General features: G+C 43.1%; 1 protein-coding gene across 10 annotated transcripts in view; it reads right to left on the bottom strand.

Moving 5' to 3' along the window:
* The window catches only part of epb41a (erythrocyte membrane protein band 4.1a), a 161,180-nt gene that overhangs the window by 98,310 nt on the left and 39,609 nt on the right, over nucleotides 1–23,261 (bottom strand). For all 10 annotated transcript variants that reach the window (XR_007041018.1, XR_007041017.1, XR_007041016.1 and 7 more), the window contains exons 3-6: nucleotides 9,199–9,453; nucleotides 7,913–8,017; nucleotides 6,172–6,214; nucleotides 6,002–6,077 (exon numbers count right to left, since the gene is read on the bottom strand). Coding sequence is in view for 6 of the 10 variants with exons in the window: in XM_047383888.1 (XP_047239844.1) it covers nucleotides 6,002–6,077; nucleotides 6,172–6,214; nucleotides 7,913–8,017; nucleotides 9,199–9,453 (479 nt within the window). In the remaining 4 variants the exon portion in view is untranslated. The remainder of the gene's footprint in view (nucleotides 1–6,001; nucleotides 6,078–6,171; nucleotides 6,215–7,912; nucleotides 8,018–9,198; nucleotides 9,454–23,261) is intronic.

The raw sequence follows: 23,261 nt of genomic DNA, 5'->3' as shown, positions 1-23,261 counted from the left end.
ATTCATTTGTTTTTTTGTTAGCAGCAAACATTTAGAGTTTCTGCCCCACGCTAAGAAGCAAGTGCTAGCACTAGCCCTGCTTAGGAGAAAAAGAGCAGTAAGGAAGATTAGCCAGTGGGTGTACAAAAACCTCAGGTTCAGAGTGCAGCTTGGAGAGTTAAGGCTTGTGAAAGGGCTCCGTTTTCACAGTGACAGGTTCAGTTGCCTATCTACAATTAGCTGCCTGACTTAAAACACACCTGAAATGGCTACATGCTAGGAAATTTGTTTCCATGCTGCTGCTTTCCTTCCGATGTCCCTGTAAAGTCTCGAAATTGTGTCAAAAGGTTCAGGGAACGCACAATATCTACTCTACTTGTGCTTTCTGGTCTTTCCTGCTGATGACTATGTTTCAATTGGCTGCATGTGTGTTCGTCACTGCACGCCGTGGTTAAAGCTCAACTATCTCAAACAGCACGGTGGTGCAGTTGGTAGCACTGTTGCCTTGCAGCAAGAAGGTCCTGGGTTCAATTCCCAGCCGGGGGTCTTTCTGCATGGAGTTTGCATGTTCTCCCTGTGCATGTGTGGGTTCTCACCGGGTACTCCAAAGACATGCCTGTTAGGTTAATTGGTCACTCTAAATTGCCCATAGGTGTATGAATGAGTGTGTGCATGGTTGTTTGTGTGTTGCCCTGCGATGGACTGGCGACCTGTCCAGGGTGTACCCTGCCTCCTGCCCATAGACTACTAGAGATAGGCACCAGCTCCCCTGTGACCCACTATGGGGGTTAGCGTCCCTTCATTGGCTCCCTGTTAAATCCAGAATAGAATTTAAAATTCTCCTCCTCACATATAAAGCCCTTAATGATCTAGCTCCATCATACATCAGAGATCTGATTGTTCCATATGTTCCTAACAGGGCACTTCGTTCTCAGACTGCAGGTTTACTGGTGGTTCCTAGAGTCTCTAGAAGTAGAATGGGAGGCAGATCCTTTAGTTATCAGGCTCCTCTCCTGTGGATCCAGCTCCCGGTTTTGGTCCGTGAGACAGACACCCTGTCTACTTTTAAGGCTAGGCTTAAAACTTTCCTTTTTGATAAAGCTTATAGTTAGAGTGGCTTAGGTTATCAGGGAGGGAGGAAGGCTCCCTCCTTTGTTCTCTTTGGGTCTCTTCTCTGTTCTCTCTAACCCCCAGTCGGTCGTGGCAGATGGCCTCTCACACTGAGCCTGATTCTGCTGGAGGTTTCTTCCTGTTAAAAGGGAGGTTTTCCTCTCCGCTGTCGCTACATGCATGCTCAGTATGAGGAATTGCTGCAAAGTCAACTCCAGTGACTGTCCACTGTCTCTACATGCTCATCCAGGAGGAGTGAATGCTGCAAGTCACTGACTGGATGCAATCTGCTGGGTTTCATTAGACAGAAAAACGTTTTATCCAATTTGAACAAATAATTAACTTTGACTGCACTGTTCAATGGTTGGATTAATTTGAATGCATGTACCTGACTGCTGTGAAGTGCCTTGAGACAACATGTGTTGTGAATTGGCGCTATATAAATAAAACTGAATTTAATTGAATAAGCGGTAGAAAAAACTTTGACCGTGGCGTGTGCGGGAACTCGCAAAGCGGTGGGCTTGCTCTTTGCTCGGTACAGCAAAAAACCGGCCTTGCACGAGGCAAGCCATTGAAAGCAATGGGTTTCAGAGCGTAGCGGTTAGCGCACTGCATCCTGCCTGAAAGGGCCTTAAGATGCTATAGGACAGAGTGTCATTTTCAGTGTGAAATTAGTGTTTCATAACCATGCAACCACTAGCTCACAATTCTATTAACACTGAACACCATCCTGAGTATTTTCTATGCTCCCAATCAGGAGCTGGCTCCTATCACTTACTTCAAAGAGCCAGCTCTAAGACCCTTATCGATAATTATAGCATTTAGACTGTTAAAAGAGGCCGAAATACAGTACACCATCTATGAGTCAAGAGGTTTTCTTCAATGCACTGCACAGCTGAACATTATCTCAAGAACACCTGCAACTTACTGACCAGTACTTTTATCAGAGAAAAGACTAACGCACAGATACTGAGATAGTTGTTGGTGTGTAGCGTGCTGGGGACCCCCAACCGTGGCAGAAGTTAGCGGTGGGTAGATGGAAGCACGCAATTCGATATTGTAACAACAAAGCATTAAAAGCGATCTTGGGTAGGAGAACTGTGTAACAAAAAGGTCCTGGATATCAACAGGGAAGACAGAGAAATAGAATGAGTAGGACTTACGTTTCAAGAGATGAGGCCCGGCTGATACAGAGGAAGGATCAGAGCTTGTGACATTTAGGAATGATGTCTGAGCGATGAACAGGTAGGAGGCACATCCTTTTAAAGCCACTTACTGTGGTCATCTGACCACTTGTCTGACAGTACACCCCTCTCTAAGACCGCCGCCTGACGGTCCTAGGTAACGACGATGGAAGTCTCTGATAAGATACTGATCCAGGCTGAAATGGGATGGAATCCATGAATGCTTCTCAGGACTGTAGCCAGCCCAGTCTACCAACTACTGACGTCCTCGTCCCGGACGACGTGAATCCAGAATCCATTGAACAGTATAGACAGGACCTCTGTCAATTAGCCTGGGTGGAGGGGTTGGGGAAGGTGGTGGAGCCAGTGGGGATGTAACATGACGCCTGAGCTGAGAGACATGGAAGACCAGGGGAACTCTCATGGAGCGTGGAAGGCAAAAATGATAGGTAATAGGATTGATTCTGGCAACAACCTCGTAAGGACCTATAAACCTGAAAGTGAGTTTCCTAAATTCCATACGGAGCTTAAGTTAAAACATGGAGAGCCAGACTTGGTCCCTGGGCTGAAATGAGGGTCCAGGGCGGTGTCGGCGAAGATGTTGTGTAACATACTGCGAGCTAACCAACCCCAAGCTAACCAACATCGGCGGATAAGTTGTTGAGCCGCCGGCACCTCAACCTCAGTCTTCTGATGGTCGAGGATAGGAGGGTGGAAACTATGACAAATTTTGAAAGGGGAAAGTCCCTTGGATAAAGGGACATGGAGGTTATGAACCAGCTCCACCCAAAGTAGGTAGCAAGGCCACTTCAGAAGCAACCCAGTTGTTGGTTGGCTCGTTCTGTTTGACCACTGGTCTGCGGATGATAACCAGAGGAAAGGCTCCAATTAGATGACAAAAAGCCTTCCAGAACCTTGCGGTAAATTGGGGTTCTCTGCCGGAGACAATGTCTTTGGGAAACCATGCAGTTGCACAACATGCTCCAGGGGGAGTTCTGCACTCTGTCTGGCTGAAGGGAGGCCCATAAAGTCACCAGGTGGACTGCCTTGGAGAACCGTCCATAATGATAAGAACAGTGTCGAGACCATTCACCGATGGAAGACTGGTGACAAAGTCGAGCCCGACATGGGACCAGGGTGCCTAGGGACAGTAAGGGGCTGAAGATCCCCTGCAGGAGGCTGGGTGGAGGATTTAGCTCGAGCACAAAGGTCACAAGCTGAAACAAACTCACGTACATTATGACTCATTGATGGCCACCAGAGAGCGCATTTGAGGAGCTGAAGTGGAAGGTGGAAGGCACATTTCTCCAGTTTGCAAAACAACTGGTGCTCGAGCAGTCTATTATGCACTGCTCTGACGTGGCACACATGATCAATTACCGATTGAGATTAGATTAAGATGTCATCCAAGTAGACAAAGACCAACCGGCCAAGCATATCTCGGAGAATGTCATTGATAAGGTGCTGGAAGACCGCAGAACTGTTGCACAAGCAAAAGGTATCACCAAATATTCCTGATGACCGTTTGGAGTGATGAAGGTCGACTTCCACTCATCCCCCTTCCTGATGCACATTAAACAGGTCCAGTTTGGAGAAAATGTTGGCCTAGGAGAGAGAGTCGAGTGCGGTAAAAAGGTGAGAAAGGGGGTGGCGGTTCTTAATAGTGATCTTATTTAGACCTCTATAATCAATGCAGGGGTGAAACCCCCGTCCTTTTTCACAAAGAAAAAGCCTGCAGCAGTGGAAGAAGTGGAGGGACAAATAAAACGCTGTTGAAGGACCTCTGTGATGTACGCCTTAATGGCCTTGGTCCCTCAGAAGATAGGGGAAACAGGTGGCCACGGAGTGGTACAGCTCCAGGAAGTTCAATGGTTATGTCATAGGGGCGGTGTGGGGGAAGGGTAGAAGCTAGCTTTTTATTGAAGACCTTGGAAAGAACGTGGTAGACAGGAGGGATCTTTTCCATGTCAATGGGTTCCAGGAGCTGGGTCTCCCTGGAGATCTGTTCTTGGGAATGAAACAATGAGATGGGCAGTTGGGATCCCAGTCGAGGATCTAACAGGAAGGCAAGGAGAAATTTGAGGGTCATGTTTAGAGAACCAAGGATAGCCCAAAATGAGAGGGGAGGAAACAGCAGGGACAACAAGAAACTGGATCTCCTCCACATGGTCCCCCGTGGACATTTGTATGGGCTGAGTCTGGTGTTGGATGGGGTAGGTTTGAAGGGGATGCCCATCGACAGAAGTAACAAGGATGAGATGATCTACCGAGATCAAAGGGACACCCAGCTGAGAGAATAGAGTCTGATCTATGAGGTTTTCAGCCACACCTGTATCTAAGAGAGCCTCAATGGAAAATTCTTTACATTGGGAGGAGTGGTACCAGGTAGGACTCCCCCAAAGCCAACCTGGCTTTGGCATTTCTCGGTCGCAGGGGACGTTGTGGGCAAAGATGTTTAGCTGACCCACAGTAGGCACACAGGCCTTCAGGCCAGCGCCGTTCTCGGTCCTCTTTGGACAATCTTCCTAGTTGCATAGATTCTTTTGTTGGCTGGGTGCTAAAGTTAGCAGATGCTCCCCCGAGAGGCAACGGGAGGGGGGAGTTGTAGACCGTCGGTATTGGTAGGATTTAAATGTGCGAGAAACAGGACAAGGTTGTGATAGGACACAATGATATATTTTGAGAGTAAGGTCAATTGTCTCATCCAGAGTCTTGGGTGCTTTGTGGTCTGTCATTTAATCGCAGATATAATCCGCTAGGCCTTCTATAAAGATGGAGCGGAGCGGGGCGGGAGGTGGATAATTAGAAGGTTTGCACTTAAAAAAAAGAAGGTTGGCACTCAAAGATCATGTCCAAAGTAGCAAGCAAGCCATCAGGCCGACCATCGACTCCAATTCCAATTATCTGGGAATCCGATCCAGGTTCATCACTTACCACTCTGGACAGATGCAGAAATCCGAATGAGTGTCTCAGTGAGGGCTTCCAGCTTGGTATTCTGACGATCAACAACCCCACGGAGATACAAATCTTCTGCCTTCAGACATTCAAACTCCGCAGGGATCTATTTTGGACTCAGATATCCTGTCAGAGAAAAGACTAACGCACGGATACTGAGATAGTTGTTGGTGTGTAGCGTACTGGGGAACCCCAACCGCGGAAAAAGTTGGCTGTGGGTAGATGGAAGCACACAATTTAATATTGTAACACCAAAGCGTTAAACGCGATCTCGGGTAGGAGAACAGTGTTACAAAAAGGTCCTGGATATCAACAGGGAAGACAGAGAAACAGAACGAGTAGGGCTTACGTTTCTAGAGATGAGGCCCGGCTGACAAAGAGGAAGGATCAGAGCTCGCGACATGTAGGAACGATGTCTGGGCGATGAACAGGTTGGAGGCACGTCCTTTTCAAGCCGCTTACTATGGCCCCCTGACCACTTGTCTGACACTATTCTCCCACTCCTCCATGCTCCAACTTATTCCACTATTTGGTACAAGTCAACTTAACCTGCAGCTCCATTTCAAACTCTCTCGCTTAAAAGACTTTCTGCATTAAACTCCCTGTACATTAAACTCTTACTCTGTTCCAGTTTGTAGTCTTTGTGTAAATTAAATAATGGTACTCATAATCCCAATAACATATGCGTTTTTAGGGTAAAAACTCTAGGGTAAAAAATGGGCGTTTAAATACCATTAAGTTATAGTTATTAGGCACAATGATGCATGGCGTACCTCGTTATGTCCTCTGACAGCTGGGCAGGGTCTGGTGGGTAAAATTTCACATTAAAAGTGAAATTATAATTGGCACCTGAAGAGCAAAATCCAGGGTGATTCGGAATTAGTGCATAATAATACAGTTAGGGAGAAACAGAATGGACAGTTTATTTGTAAATTTAGCTCACCTTGCACCTGTCGGCGAATCTCTTTGGCCAAATCCATCCAGGTCTGACAGAAAAAAATGAATAGATGATTAGCTACTGAACCTCTATCAGTAAAAGGTCCCAGGTTGATTTAATTATTTTTGTGTGAATGGATTAGGAACGGAATACTAGATATACAGGTCCTTCTCAAAAAATTAGCATATTGTGATAAAGTTAATTATTTTCCATAATGTCATAATGAAAATTTAACATTCATATATTTTAGATTCATTGCACACTAACTGAAATATTTCAGGTATTTTATTGTCTTAATACGGATGATTTTGGCATACAGCTCATGAAAACCCAAAATTCCTATCTCACAAAATTAGCATATTATTAAAAGGGTCTCTAATCGAGCTATGAACCTAATCATCTGAATCAACGAGTTAACTCTAAACACCTGCAAAAGATTCCTGAGGCCTTTAAAACTCCCAGCCTGGTTCATCACTCAAAACCACAATCATGGGTAAGACTGCCGACCTGACTGCTGTCCAGAAGGCCACTATTGACACCCTCAAGCAAGAGGGTAAGACACAGAAAGAAATTTCTGAACGAATAGGCTGTTCCCAAAGTGCTGTATCAAGGCACCTCAGTGGGAAGTCTGTGGGAAGGAAAAAGTGTGGCAGAAAACGCTGCACAACGAGAAGAGGTGACCGGACCCTGAGGAAGATTGTGGAGAAGGGCCGATTCCAGACCTTGGGGGACCTGCGGAAGCAGTGGACTGAGTCTGGAGTAGAAACATCCAGAGCCACCGTGCACAGGCGTGTGCAGGAAATGGGCTACAGGTGCCGCATTCCCCAGACCTGGGCTACAGAGAAGCAGCACTGGACTGTTGCTCAGTGGTCCAAAGTACTTTTTTCGGATGAAAGCAAATTCTGCATGTCATTCGGAAATCAAGGTGCCAGAGTCTGGAGGAAGACTGGGGAGAAGGAAATGCCAAAATGCCAGAAGTCCAGTGTCAAGTACCCACAGTCAGTGATGGTCTGGGGTGCCGTGTCAGCTGCTAGTGTGGGTCCACTGTGTTTTATCAAGGGCAGGGTCAATGCAGCTAGCTATCAGGAGATTTTGGAGCACTTCATGCTTCCATCTACTGAAAAGCTTTATGGAGATGAAGATTTTGTTTTTCAGCACGACCTGGCACCTGCTCACAGTGCCAAAACCACTGGTAAATGGTTTACTGACCATGGTATCACTGTGCTCAATTGGCCTGCCAACTCTCCTGACCTGAACCCCATAGAGAATCTGTGGGATATTGTGAAGAGAACGTTGAGAGACTCAAGACCCAACACTCTGGATGAGCTAAAGGCCGCTATCGAAGCATCCTGGGCCTCCATAAGACCTCAGCAGTGCCACAGGCTGATTGCCTCCATGCCACGCCGCACTGAAGCAGTCATTTCTGCAAAAGGATTCCCGACCAAGTATTGAGTGTATAAATGTACATGATTATTTGAAGGTTGACGTTTTTTGTATTAAAAACACTTTTCTTTTATTGGTCGGATGAAATATGCTAATTTTGTGAGATAGGAATTTTGGGTTTTCACGAGCTGTATGCCAAAATCATCCGTATTAAGACAATAAAAGACCTGAAATATTTCAGTTAGTGTGCAATGAATCTAAAATATATGAATGTTAAATTTTCATCATTACATTATAGAAAATAATGAACTTTATCACAATATGCTAATTTTTTGAGAAGGACATGTATAATAAATGGCCTCACCTTCATAGTGGGGGTCTCCCAGATGGCTAGGCCATAATAGTCTTTCTCTAGCAGATTGAGGTGGTCACAGACCTTCATGAACAGTTCCTGGCCTTTGGCATGTTTCTAACACATATGTGCACATACAGAGTCAATTAAGACAAGTTCACACTGTGATACATCTCATCTGATCTCATCAAAATAGTAGACTGTCTTTGTGTGCATGAAAGAAGACTTCATCAATGTAAAATTTTGTCAAGCCTTTTGTAAGCAATAGACCTCTAAGGAAACAAAGACTGAAATAGTATTATAATAGTTTTGTTACATTTTTGCCACTGTGCTGTGCATTATTAAATGCATATCTGTGCTACCTGCTACTTCTTGTGAATTACACTGGGACATTAAAGTTAATCCAAGATGAAAAAAGGGGACTTTGGGTAAGCTCATTGTGCAGCCATCGTGCAGCCATGTTAGTTGTTTTTTTTTTTTTTTCAATTAAAATGCCGCCCTCTGTAAAGATAGTTTTTATCATTTATCATGAGCGGAAATGCCTTATACTCTCTACACTGCTACATTAAGTGTGTGAATTTCTGATCAGACATAAACAGCACAATTTCTTATGCTGTTCACAAATTAACCTTAACACATTATTAATTGGACACTGATAATAACTTTTACTATACAATAACAACTATTTACTATACTGAATCATATTATCTTTTTAGATCATTTAGTACACAGAGGATATAAAACAGGATAAGACAGTAGAGATTGTCAGGCTTATAAGATCAATAATAATGAACTGTTTATGCTTTGATAATATTTTTGCAAAATTCACAAGATTTTGTTCCCTTCATTTTTTTGGTTTCCAGCTTTCTTCCCATATTATGGCAATGTTTCTTCTTATTCTATTTCCACCTGTTTTACGTGTGCATATATCCAGTCAGTAACCCTAGGTTTATTTGCCCGGTTGAGACTAACTTTATATTACTGTAGTATTGTCATGTTTGGCAGCATGGGGCACTAATTTTAGGCAAACAAATATTTTATCAACACCAGCAAATACCATTGTTACAGCGTAACAGCCTTACTTACAAAAAGCTGACATTGTAACTGAGTGCTGATTAACTAAATTTAACTTAAGACTTGGTCAACCATAAAATATAATAAAAATGACAAAATTATGACATACGTGAAAAACATAACAACTACATGTAACAAAAAATAAATTAGGTCCTAAACTGTATTGCAACTTTTTGTGTTTTAAATGAAAAAAAAGAAAATCGTTTAGTAAAAATTGTTCTTACATCCAACTCGCACTCAAACAGAGCGTCATCCAGCAGTGAGACTTTGATCTGCAGTGTCTTTAGTCGGCGTGGAGCGCTGGCTGTTTTGGCCTCCTCCTCTGTGATTTTCTCCTTATATGCCTTACCCTTTCTTTCAGGACCCAATTTCTTTTCTTTGCCCTCCTCCTCCTTGTCCAGAACAGCTGCCTCTCCCTTTTCGTCATTGTTTTCCTTCACCTTTTCAGTCATCTCCTTGTTGACATCTTTCTTCTGTGCCTGATTCGCGTGACAAAATCATTTTAATGAAGGCACCACACTGTTGCAATTACTTTAAGAATTTATTTGGACAATAGGCAGCCTTATAGCAAGTGTCTTTTGGGGCTGAGTTAAGCTAACTAAGTGGAATGGGTGAATATATAGATACCATTAAGCTAGTAATATGGATACAAAACATTTGTTTGAGCAATATTTTTCTTCTTGGAATAATGACAATAGGGTAATTTGTTTTTCAAGAAGGGACCATATGGTCTAATTTACTGTATGTTCAACCTTTCAAAGAGAATATAAATAACGGTATTTTAGTCATTTTCAGATCATATGGCTTATTTTGGTTGAAAGGTATAGTGTCAAATTTTTCTCAAGCGGCCAGGTAACAAAGGATTTAGCTAATTAATCAAAAACCAGAAATTGATATTGCTCATCCCACAGACACTTGCAACGCTGTAAAAAAAGTTGTTGCCCCATTACAGATTTCATCCATGTATTTGTTTTGTGACAATTAAATGTTTCAAATCAAACCAATTTTATTTTCAGAAAATTAAACCTGGGTAGATGCAGTTGGTAGCACTGTTGCCTTGCAGCAAGAAGGTCCTGGTTTCGCATGGAGATTGCATGTTCTCCACACGTATGCGTGAGTTCTCACCAGGCACTCTGGCTTCCTCCCACAGTCCAAAAACATAACTGTTAGGTAAATTGGTCTGTCTAAATTGCCCTTAGGTATTAATGACTGTGTGCATGGTTGTTTGTCCTGTCTATTTCTGTGTTGCCCTGCGATGGATTGGCTGGCGACCTGTCCAGGGTGTAGCCTGCCTCTTGTCCGCAGACTGCTGGAGATAGGCACCAGCCCCCATGGTACCCACTATGGAATAAGCGGTATAGAAGATGAATGAATGAATTATTTGAATTTATCATGGGGTAAAAAGTTGAACCAAGCTGGTCCTATAAGAAAACATTAATTGCCTCCTCAACTAAACTAAAGGTGCATTCACACTGCTGTCCAAGAGATCGGTATAAGTGAGAAAATTCACACCTTCAGTTGGTGCATCTTGCTTTCACACAGAGATTTTTAGACCGGATTAAACATCATCCAGTTGCAATGGATTGTTTTGGGGTCAGTATTATGGCAAGCCAAAAGGATAAAAAATCGTCCGTATATTAATGCAGGGATGCGCAGTTTTTTACATCCATGCCTTGCAAATCAGAACGCGCAGAGGCGTAAATAACGCACGCTCACATAAAAAACGCGTGGTCTCGTAAAATTATGAGTGGTGGCGATTTATGCATATTTTATCATCAAGAAGCTGTCGTATTATTGCTCTGCCACTAGATTTTAAGGCATTTTACCCAATCAGTTCACTGCAAGGACAGACACAACCAGAAAAATCCCTTATCTTTGGGGAAAGACAGAAAGTACATGCACCTGTCATTCTGCTCCTGTCTAAATCACACCCAGTTCAACAATAAAGCCTGATATAACGTACAACTTACTCTATTTGTTCTCTTGGGGCAGAAAATAAGCGTAATCTTTAACAGGCAATTCATTTTTAATTTAAAAAGATAACTGCAGGTGGTTACATGCACAAACCCTACAGAAACACTGACTATTAAGTACACTGCTGTTTTTTCTTTATCTTTTTATTTCTTTTTGACATGTAACATGCCTTGGCTTATGCTTTGGTAGTTTCATGTTTAAAATGACAAAAGATATATTAAAAAGATAGGGTGTTTATCAATTTGTAGTTCCTTTCATATGACAGCAGATGTCAGTAAAAGGTCAAGTCTACATTTAAGACTAATATGACTTTAAATCTCACTCCACATATTAGAAGAGAAGTCCATTTTTAAACGTCTATTTAAGATCCACACTGGTCACCTCATCTTTTGGGAAAGGAGCTACAAAAGGTACCCTATATATAGTCTGTCTCAATCATCCTTACTGGATTACTGCAATTAATGGGACTTACTACTTGGGGTCCCCTCCTTGAACCGCCACCTTAAAATGGTGGAGGGGTTTGAGTGCTCGAATAATCCTTGAGGCTATGTTGTCTGGGGCTTAAATGACCCTGGTAGGGTCCCCAAAGGCAAATAGGCTCAAGGTGATGGGTCAGACAAAGAGTGATTCAAGACACCTTCACGAGGACCACAAAATTGAGGCACGTGAAGTCGCCCGGTACGACAGAGCCGGGGTCCCACCCTGGAGCCAGGCCTGGGGTCGGGACTCGTCGGACAGTGCCTGGTGGCCAGGTTGCTCCTCGCAAGACGCGGCTGGGCAAAGCTCGAACAAGACATGCGAGGCCATCCCCCAGTGGGCCCACCACCTGCAGGGGGAACCATGAGGGACCGGTGCAAAGAGGATTGGACAGCAGACAAAGGTGGGGACCTCAGAGGCCTGATCTCCGGATGCTTACTGGCTCTAGGGACGTGGAATATCACCTCGCTGGGGGGAGCCTGAGCTTGTGCGGGAGGTCGAGAGATATTGACTAGAAGTAGTCAGGCTCGCCTCCACGCACAGCGTGGGCTCTGGAACTCATCTCCTCAAGAGGCGCTGGACTCTCTTCTACTCTGGAGTGGCCCACAGGGAGAGGCGGTGGGCTGGGGTGGGTTTGCTTGTTGCCCCCCAGCTCAGCCATCTCGTGTTGGAGTTTACACTACTGGATGAGAGGGTGACTGTCGTTTTGGCCTACAGGTCAAGCGGGCCCTTTACTAGGGGCCATCCAGTCTCTGCACAAGCGGAGCAGGAGTTTGGTACACATTCCCGGTGCATGTTGGACTCTGGCAGGGCTGCCCTTTGTCACCGGTCCTGTTCATATCTTTTATGGACAGGATTTCTAGGCGCAGCCAAGGGCCAGAGGGGGTCTGGTTTGGGGACCAGTGGATTTCGTCTCTTCCCATTTTAGATGACGTGGACCTGCTGGCCCTCTCTAGCCAAGACCTACAGCATGCGCTGGGGCGGTTCGCAGCCGAGTGTGAAGCAGCTGGGAAATCAACTCCTCCAAGTCCGAGGCCATGGTTCTCAACCAGAAAATGGTGGTTGTCCACTTCAGGTTGGAGGGGAGTTCCTGCCTCAAGTGGAGGAGTTCAAGATCCGATCCGTTGTGGTGACAAGAAAGCTGAGCCGAAAAGCGAAGCTCTCGATTTACCGGTCGGTCTACGTTCCTACCCTCACCTATGGCCATGAACGTTGGGTCATGACCAAAAGAACGAGATCCCAGATACAAGCGGCTGAAATGAGCTTCCTCCATAGGGTGGCCGGTCACTCCCTTAGAGATAGGGTGAGGAGCTCGGCCATCCGGGAGGAGCTCGGAGTAGAGCCGCTGCTCCTCCACATCGAGAGGAGCCAGTTGGGGTGGCTCGGGCATCTATACCAGATGCCTCCTCGGGAGGTGTTCCAGGCACGCCCCACTGGGAGGAGGCCCAGGGGACTGCCCAAGACATGCTGGAGGGTCTATGTCTCTCGGCTGGCATGGGAACGCCTTGGGATTACCCCGGACGAGCTGGAGGACGTGTCTGGGGAGAGGGACATCTGGGGTACAAGTACCACTTGGGGTCGAAGACATAGAACTATGAAATGTGGATCTTGGAACATCTGCACACTGATGGACAGTGCAGCCAGTGAAAGACCACAGAAGAGAACTGCTATTATTGCCAGAAAACTAAAAAGATATCTGATATACTTATTTGCCCTTTCCGAAATCAGACTGGCATATGAAGGACAGGTGAAGGAGGTGTTGGGACCCCAGGCATGGATGAACATGAAGTGAACATGGGTTACAACATTAAAGGCCAGTAAGAACTTTCTGGAACTTTCAAAATAAATCGCATTAATCTACTTCCAGCTCAGCACAAGGAGAGGAGGAGTCAGACCTGGAATCTTTGACCTAAAGACAACCTTTACCCCTCTGTTCAACCTCATTCCGGCTGCGGACAGTGGCTAATTGAGGGACCAGAGCATGTGTCAGCTGGAAGCCTTGAAACACGCGGGCGAGTAAGGTGCATTTGTCGTACAGTTCCACTGGGCCAGCTAAACAGCTGACTCTCTTACAGCTCCCAAGATTGTCTGCAACGCTAGCCCCATTCAGGCCACACGTGGATGACCGGACAGTTTCGCTTCTCAACTCGTCGCCCAGGAAACCCTGTCTCATTGTTTATGTAAGAGGTAGTGTTTGGGCAGCAAAGATTTTTTTAGAATGAAATAATCTAAATAATGTTTGTTTAATTACGTTTTTTTTGTTTGTGTTGAGAAAACTCAGCTAAGTGTTAGCAGACTAGCTGCTCACCAATGATGTGTTCTGTGTTTTATGTTTTTAAAGGTAAGACAAACTTTATTTAAAGGGTGGTTGTCAAATACAGATCAGCCATGATGCCTGTTAATACCCTGTTAACCCTGTGAGTTGGATGCTGTGAAGGCGTATTCGTCACTTCCTGTTTTCACTGTTGCACTCGGTGGACTGTTCGGTGTGTGAAGGCTCTCTCATTTGATCTAATGTCTGTCTACTGTGATATCTCTTACTTGTTATAATACATAAGCACGTTAAAACACATACTTTCTGTTGCTTCATTTAACGTTTCGGGACTCTCCGTGTCTTACACAATTTTTCTAGTAGTGGTAATGGGTCGCTAGCTTAGCGTTAGCTTTAACTCCACCATGGCTACCTGTTCTGCTGTTTCTCTCTCTGAGTCTCCTCCTTTCTCCTGCTCTCTGTGTCAGATGTTCAGTTACTCCTCTGCCTCCTTTAGTGATAATGGTACGTATAATAAATGTAACATTTTTGTAGCTTTGGAGGCAAGGGTGTCGGAATTGGAGGCCCAGCAGATACCAGCAGATAGCCGAGGCCCCTTAGCCAGCGTGGAGCCACCGAGGGTAGCTCCCTGTAGCAGTCCTTCAGCAGAGCCCGCGCAGCCGGGACCTTAGGTTGGCTGGGTGATGGTATGTAGAAAGCATAGTCCTAGATCCCAGGCCAGCGGTCACCACCAACCCGTCTGCGTTTCAAGATTTTCCCTGCTCTGCGACACACCCGCTGAGAAGCCAACACTGGTAATTGGCAGCTCCATAGTCAGAAACGTGGCACTAGAGACACCAGCGACCATAGTCAAATGTCTGCCAGGGGCCAGAACGGGCGACATCAAATCCTACCTGAGACTGCTGGCTAAGGATAAGCTTAAATACAGTAAGATTGTTATTCACGCTGGTGGTAATGACACCCGGTTACGTCAATCGGAGGTCACCAAAGTTAGTGTTGCTTCGATGTGTAGGTTTGCCAAAACAATGTTGGAATTTTCTCTAGTCCCCTCCCTGATCCGACCAGTGACGACATGTTAAGCCGCATGCTGTCATTCAACCGCTGGCTGTCTAGGTGGTGTCCAAAAAACAATGTGGGTTACATTGATAATTGGCGAACATTTTGGGGAAAGCCTGGTCTGATCCGGAGAGACGGAGAGAAAATCCTCATTTATGAATCGAAACCATAGATGTCTTCTGGTGTTGTAATTGTGGCTCAACGCTTTTGATAATTACAACCGTTAAATACTCAGTAATAATTAATAACTATTACTAGATGTCACTGTTTAATCAACCGTTTCTGCTGAAACGTGGGGAACTTTAACCTTATTTTGACTGACAAATCACTCTTGCACAAAATAAACACAAACGACTTATCTTTATGTACGTGAATATTTATTAAATCAACAGCCTGATCCACCTCGCTATTCCGATTCAATAATCTTCACCTAATCAAACATGCAAAGTTCTACACAGAAGGGTAAAATATCTAACTAAACAAAATAAAACAAAACAGCAGTGGGTGTGTATGGAATCAACCAGCAGTTATGGCAAAAGTGATAATCTGACAAAAGGAATATGGTGTTGAACGGAGTTTTCGGAGCATAGCCCCCTCCAACGTGTAGCTTAGTTACGGTAAGTCATAAAACTTCCCCCACCGCAGATTATGTTCGGGAACACAAAAACGTTTGGCGGCAACTCATAATACCCAAAGTTGGAGACAAAGAAAACGGTGAATTTCACCATGAGGTCATTATAGCAGTCAGTCTTACGGCGCACCCACGCTCAGGTGTTCGCACGGTAAAAACACAACTTGAGAAGCGCGGCGGCTTCAGAGTCCAACAGCAAGTTTCAAAACAATGGCATGCACATACAATTCAGAACACATCAGACTATAAGTGGCGAATCTAATCGCACTAAAATCCTATCTCTACCCTGCCCAGACTACTTTACTAGAAATAAAATAATAAACAGAACGGAGTTACTTGATGGAGTCTTCCTTCTGGGGCAGCGAGTGAGGAAAAGGGGGAGGGAGTTACTGCGTGTCCGGAGTTAAACTCCAAGAAGAGCGGTCAATCTCCGTCCTCTGGCCTCCTTTGGCGAAAGGGGAAAATATGATCTGACCGTCAGCAGTCGACTGGAACAAAACAAGGTGGCGATCCGTCTCCTTGAAAACTCTGTGAGAGTCTTTTTCTTCTGTTACGTGTTAAACTCACGTCTTCGATGGGCAAAGTGAAATTTCTGGCCTTCTTATTCCAGAAACCTCTTTCATGAATTTTTCTATTTCGTTGGCCAACTGTGGAGAATAAAAGAAAAATCCACATGGGACCTCTTCTCCAGAATGATGCGCTTCAGTTACTGGTCCGGTTTCCAGCGTGAAAAGCGCTGCCTTAAAGAGGCCACCTTCCTATATAGTGTCTTGTCAGACCTGGAACACCCCGTCATATCAGCCGCAGTGTCCGCTGGATTCGTAGTAGCGGACTATCATGGGATACAAAATGGCCGATGACACCAAAAGGCCCGGTAGCATCCAGCAACGTGCAAATGGTCTAATATTCAGCACAACATGTGGTCCAACACTACCCACCCCGAGTGTCTCGCATACAGCCAAAATTGAATAGATTAAAAAATAATGTAAAAGGAGGAAATCATGAAAATCTCATAAAAATAAACACAACTCAGACTGAAAAAAAAATAAAACAATTAAATGTGTCTTACTGAACATAAGATCTCTCTCTTCAAAGACATTGCTAGTTAGTGACCTGATTTGTGACAATCAGATTGATTTATTTTGCCTCACAGAAACCTGGCTGCAGCAAGAGGATTACATTACTATAAATGAGTAAACTTCTACTAATTATTAAAATTTTCACAATCCTCGAAATACTAGGCGAGGAGGAGGAGTAGCAACCATCGTTCAGTCCGATTTATTGATTAGTCCCAGACCCATCAATAACTACAACTCTTTTGAAGATTTAATCCTTAGTTGTCCTCATCCAAATTGCAAAGCACTAAAACCAGTTCTGTTTGTTGTTTTGTACCGTCCACCAAGCCCTTACTCTCAATTTTGAGATCAGTTGTCAGACCTTTTATCTGATTTAGTGTTAAATACAGATAAGGTTATTATAGTGGGGAATTTTAACAATCATGTTGACACTGAAAGTGATAAGGTAAGGTAAGGTAAAGTAAGTTTATTTATACAGCGCTTTTCAGTAACGAGATAGCCTAAATATAGCCTTTAATGCTATCTTAGACTAAATTGGCTTTGCTCAAAACATTAGCAAACCTACCCATCGTTGTCTTTATTATCTGGACCTTGTGCTGACATATGGCATTGAGTGTAAGGAAATAACAATATTTCCTCATAACCCTCTCCTGTCGGACCATTTTTTATTCACCTTTGAGTTTAATTTATCCGAGTACTCCACACCTAAAAGAAAATTTCGTTATAGTAGTTCATTATCAGACAATGCTGTAACAACCTTTAAAGAATCTGTTCCACTTTTAATTTCCTCATTATCACAGAAAAACACAGTGGAGGGCAATAATTTTGTTTCTTCCCCTTCACAAATTGATTATCTTGTTCATAGTGTTACGTCATCATTGTGTGGTGCATTAGACAATGCAGCCCCTTTGAAAAAGATAGTAATTATTTATAGGAGGCTGGCTCCCTGGATTAATTCAGAGCTGTGTACTTTAAAGCTCAATGTTAGAAAATTGGAGAGAAAATGATGCTCTACACACCAAGAGGATTCCTACTTAATCTGGAAAAATAGCCTACCGTTGTATAAAAAGACACTTTGCCAAGCCAAAACAGCTTTTTTCTCATCATTAATAGAAGAGAACAAGAATAATCCTAGATTTCTCTTTAGTACAGTTGCTAAACTTACACAGAGTCATAGCTCTGTTGAGCCATCCATTCCCTTATCTCTCAGCAGTCATGACTTTATGGGATTCTTCTAAAATAAAATTGATTCTATTAAAAATAAAATCTTTGACATACTCCCGAAGATGATTACTTCATCCTCAGCAAGTGAGACAACATTGGAAGTAACTGTAGAACCTGATCTGTGTTTTTACTCTTTCAGTTGGTCTTCCTTATTCTTTCATTCTGCTTGGTAGTTTAGTTGGATTGTTCTACCATAGTAAAGATTTTGTTGATTGAAATATGTTTGACTTTGACTTGACTTATTTTTGTTAATAAGTTCTTGTATTTTAAGAAATTGTGTGAATTATTCCATGTGTGTGCTGAGTTTTGCTGTTCAGTGATGTCAGCGCTTGGCTCACCCCTTTCACTATTGTCCTAATACCACCGCCTTATTGGGCTGGTATTCATCAGACAACACTTAATAATTATTTCATAAAATATTAATAGTAAATCTTAAATAATATATTCATAATACTTTTTACAACAGAGGGAAAATGGGGATGCACCTTCTTCTGGAAGGGAAAATCAGCAGCTGAACATAGGATCCATTGGGTTGGTTTTACCATCAAAAAGAAGCTAATCAGCCACCTCACTGAACTTCCTGTTGGGATCAGTAAGTGTCTCATAGCTATGCATCTGGTCCTTGCCAACAACCAGAAGATCACAATCCCAAGTGCCTATGCTCCTATTTTAGATTCTAAACAGGAAGAAAAAGATACCCTCTGTGCCTGCCTGGATGAGACTCTGGGCAAGAGCCCTTAGCAGAACAAGATCATACTTTTTGATGATTTTAGTTCCTTGGTCAGCTGGGGCCAACAACTCTGGAAGGGCACTATTGGCAAAAAGGGCGTTGGGATGATAAACTCCAATGGACGTGACTGATTACTGCTTTGTATGCTGTACAATGTCCTTCAAGCTTAAGATGAAAAGAAGGTTCCAAAAGAAGCAGATTTGACAAAAACTGGATCTTAACAGAATGCCTGAACCTGCCACCTGAAGTTTGAAATCCACTAGCAGTGATTTCAAACTTCAATTCAATTCAATTCAATTCACTTCACTTCACTTCAATTCAATTCAATTCAATTCAGTTTTATTTATATAGCGCCATTTCACAACACATGTTGTCTCAAGGCACTTCACAAAGTCAATTCAATAGAATCATACAGATTTCGAGTCAGGCACATACATTCCAGTTTACCCTAACTGTCGAACAGTGCAGTCAGATTCAGTTATTTATTCATATTGGTTAAAAAGTTTTTCTATCTAAGGAAACCCCGCAGATTGCATCGAGTCAGTGACTTGTAGCAGTCACTCCTCCTGGATGAGGATGTAGCGACAGTGGACAGTACACTGGCACTGACTTTGCAGCAATCCCTCATACTAAGCATGCGTGTAGTGACAGTGGAGAGGAAAAACTCCCTTTTAACAGGAAGAAATCTCCAGCAGAACCAGGCTCAGTGTGAGCGGCCATCTGCCACGACCGACTGGGGGTTTGAGAGAACAGAGCAGAAAAGAAAAAGAACACAGAAGCATTGATCAAAGAGTACTTTCTATGGGAAGGAAAAGTAAATGTTAATGGATGTAGCTCTTTTAGTCGTTTCATCTAAGAAGAAAAAACAGATAAACTCTGAGCCAGTTTTCAAGTTTAGAGTATGAGAGAGAGCACATACAGTTAGTCACAGTAAAAGCTCAGTCAGTAGCCATGTCTAGGAGAAAAAATAGGGTTAAACACTGAAAGACAGGGACAAGTCTATCATCGGTAGAAGGTGAGCATTAAGTTTTTGACAGCAGAAGCTTGGACGATGCCCCCTTCCACGAAGGTGTCACAGGTAAATCCAGATTAAGGCCTGGTGCAGCTTCTAGGAAAAGAAAAGAGAGAGAACATAAAGTTAAAAGCTGAAATAACAGCAAATAATGCAAAATTGGAGAGTAGGATGAGAATGTAGTAGAGAAAGTGAAAGTGGTCATTATGTCCTCCAGCAGCCTAAACCTATAGCAGCATAACTAAAGAGATAGCTCAGGATGATCTAAGCCACTCTAACTATAAGCTTTATCAAAAAGGACAGTTTTTAGCCTAGCCTTAAAAATAGACAAGGTGTCTGCCTCACTGACTAAAACTGGCAGTTGGTTCCACAGGGGAGGAGCCTAATAATTAAAGGATCTGCCTCACATTCTACTTCTAGAGACTCTAGGAACCACCAGTAAACCTCCAGTCTGAGAACGAAGTGCTCTGTTAGGAATATATGGAACAATCAGATCTCTGATGTATGATGGAGCTAGATTGTTAAGGGCTTTATATGTGAGAAGTAGAATTCTAAATTCTATTATGGATTCAGCAGGGAGCCAATGAAGGGAAGTTAAAATAGGAGAAATATGATCATAATACGATATGATTTCAGCATCACTCCTGGATAGGATATTTCTAATTTTGGCAATGTCCCGGTGGTAAAACAAGGAAATCCTAGAAACATGTTTAATATGGGATTTAAATGACATGTCCTGTTCAAAAATGCTGAGCGCCATTTTCTCTCCAATTTTCTAACAATGAGCTTTAAAGTACACAGCTCTGAATTAATCCAGGGAGCCAGCCTCCTATAAATAATTACTATCTTTTTCAAAGGGGCTGCATTGTCTAATGCACCACACAATGATGACGTAACACTATGAACAAGAGAATCAATTTGTGAAGGGGAAGAAACAAAATTATTGCCCTCCACTGTGTTTCTCTGTGATAATGAGGAAATTAAAAGTGGAACAGATTCTTTAAAGGTTGTTACAGCATTGTCTGATAATGATCTACTATAATGAAATTTTATTTTAGGTGTGGAGTACTCGGATAAATTAAACTCAAAGGTGAATAAAAAATGGTCCGACAGGAGAGGGTTATGAGGAAATATTGTTATTTCCTTACACTCAATGTCATATGTCAGCACAAGTTCCAGATAATAAAGACAAAGATGGGTAGGTTTGCTAATGTTTTGAGTAAAGCCAATTGAGTCTAAGATAGCATTAAAGGCTACATTTAGGCTATCACTTTCAGTGTCATCATAAATGTTCCCCTAATGAATGAATCCCCTACTATAATAACCTTATCTGTATTTAACACTAAATCAGATAAAAAGTCTGAAAACTGATCTAGAAATTGAGAGTAAGGCTTTTGTTTAAGGCATTTCTCAAAGGAAAAGCCTTCAACAGGAATATCCTGATGATGTAAATGAGTACTGGAACCTTCTACCTGTACAAACATCCTTGGGCATACATCCAGACAGTACCCAGACTGGTTTGATGAAAATGACAATGAGATAGAACTGCTGATCTCCAAAAACTACCTTAATCTGCTAAAGACTAATAAGCCCTTCTAATATGGCTAAATGACATTTCCTGCAAGATCAAAGTTACTACTTATTCCAGAGCAAAGGCAGCTGAACTAAAGAATGCCTGGTGGAAAAAAAAGGCAATAGAAATTCAGAGATGTGCAGACTCTACAGCCACCAGAAGCTTTTTCAGTGCCACTAAGCTATTTACGGCCCAATATGTCAAGACCTAACCCCTGTGTGCTTAAAGGACGTCCAGGAGCTACAGAAGACAAGCATCTCATCAGAGAAAAGATGGTGGAAATCCCACCTTATCTTCCCACCATCTTCATTGCTGTGGTGCTCCACCTTATCATTGGAGAACTGCCACAACTGATTCCAATCATCTCCAAGACTGATGACAGGCTCCTTAACTTCAACAGCTTTAAACCCAAAAGTAAAACTTGCTACACATCCATCAATGAGCTTTAGAATACCAATGACAACGCCATGGTAGCTCACACAGCAGAGGATCTTCATGGCATATTGTACGCCTTTGGCAAGGCATATAGAGCTCTGGGTCTGGCCTTAAATAACCAGACGTTTAACCAGCCCATCATAAAAGTGTCTGAAAAAGCACTGGAAAATGTTGACCACTTCCCTTACCAGTTTTCTCTCTTCTGCTGCTGATATTGACTTTGAGGTAATCATCAACTACACTGCGCAAGTGCAGCTTATGCCAGATTGTTTAATGACTGAGACCTAAAGGCCCAAATCAAACTTCTGCTCAACAATGCCATTGTCCTCCCTACACTTCTCTATGGAGCTGAGGCATGGACTATTTATGGCAGAAACTTGAGAGCCCGGGACCAGTGCCACCAAAGATCATTAAGAAAAATATTTAGGATCAGGTGAGAGGACAAACGCACCAACATCCGCATTTTGGAGGCTGCCAACATGAACAGCATTACCACCATAGTATAGCTGCACCAACTTCATTGGATTGGCCACATCATCCGTATATCCAACACATATCTCCCAAAACAGATCTTATATTCTCAGTTGAAGGAAGGTCAACGAACCTCCAGTGGCCAAAAGAAGTGATTCAAGTACAACATCGAGACAAAGCTTAAGAAGTTCTACTTTTCAAGGGATAACTGGGAAGACCTTGCACTGGACAAAAACAAGTCAAGAGATGTTGTGCTAAAAAAGGAGCAGTAACTCATGAGCTGGAACTCTGTCTTGTCGCAGAAACAAAGCAACAGCACCATAAAAAAAGGCTGAAAAAGGCTTCAAAATCACAATCCACCACCTTTTTCTGCCCACACAGCACAAAAATATGCAGGTCCCAGATTGGCCTTTACAGCCATCTCAGGACCCAAAAGTAGATAACCCTATGGTAAACACGGATACTCGTTTTAAATGACTGCTGAAGATTTACCTGGATTTATTTTTTAAAAATGTACATCAGAAGTTATCATTGTAAATGTTTAAAGATGCTAATTTAATGTTTTTTTAAGTTCTTAAAATATGTTTCCCGTGGTTAGGGAAAACCGTCCATCTCCAAGTCACACTTTTATTTTGAAAGTGGGTCCATAAATATAAAGGCCTTTAGTACTTAGTTTAGCAAACTGAAGTATTCTCTCAGAGTCAACAGGACACAGAAAACTACCTCAACTAACTGCGTAATCTACTTCCAGATCTGCAACGAGCCTAACTTCTTTGGCAACAACAGGGCAGAAGCTAGCCATTTCTAACAGCTCTTTTTTAAAACCAGGGAGCCACAATGAGGCTCAGGACCTATTTAGAGGCTTGATCTCAGCAAACAGGCGAGAACCTGAGGCGAAGACACTGTTCCAAAGACTGCCCCCTCCGTCTCTATTCCACCCCCTTTGTTTTTACATTCCCAGATTCATGTTGAGATGGAAAAGACAATCCAGGGACTAGGGAATGTTAAATTGTTACTGGCCTGCACTTGACAAAACAAAAACAGAAATAATTACAGCAGGACTGGTCCTCCACACCTCACTGTGGTTTGCTAGAGACCCAAAATCTTAGTTATGGCTTTATAACCCTTGGCATACTGATAGATGTTAGTGAATGTATCATCTCTTACTGAAGTTCAAGCTTACTTCATGTTTTCAGACAAGTTCTATCCATCCATCCATCCATCCATCCATTTTCTATACCAATTTCCTCCTTACTGGGTCAGGGGGGAGCAAGAGGAGAGGTAGATCCTGGACAGGTCGCCAGACCTGGACCACCATGCACACACCCATTCACACCGAAGGGCAAATTAGAGAGA

The sequence above is a fragment of the Girardinichthys multiradiatus genome, chromosome 13, assembly GCF_021462225.1.
Source record: "Girardinichthys multiradiatus isolate DD_20200921_A chromosome 13, DD_fGirMul_XY1, whole genome shotgun sequence".
Lineage (NCBI taxonomy): Eukaryota > Metazoa > Chordata > Actinopteri > Cyprinodontiformes > Goodeidae > Girardinichthys > Girardinichthys multiradiatus.
This window is presented reverse-complemented; position numbering and strand designations above follow the sequence as displayed.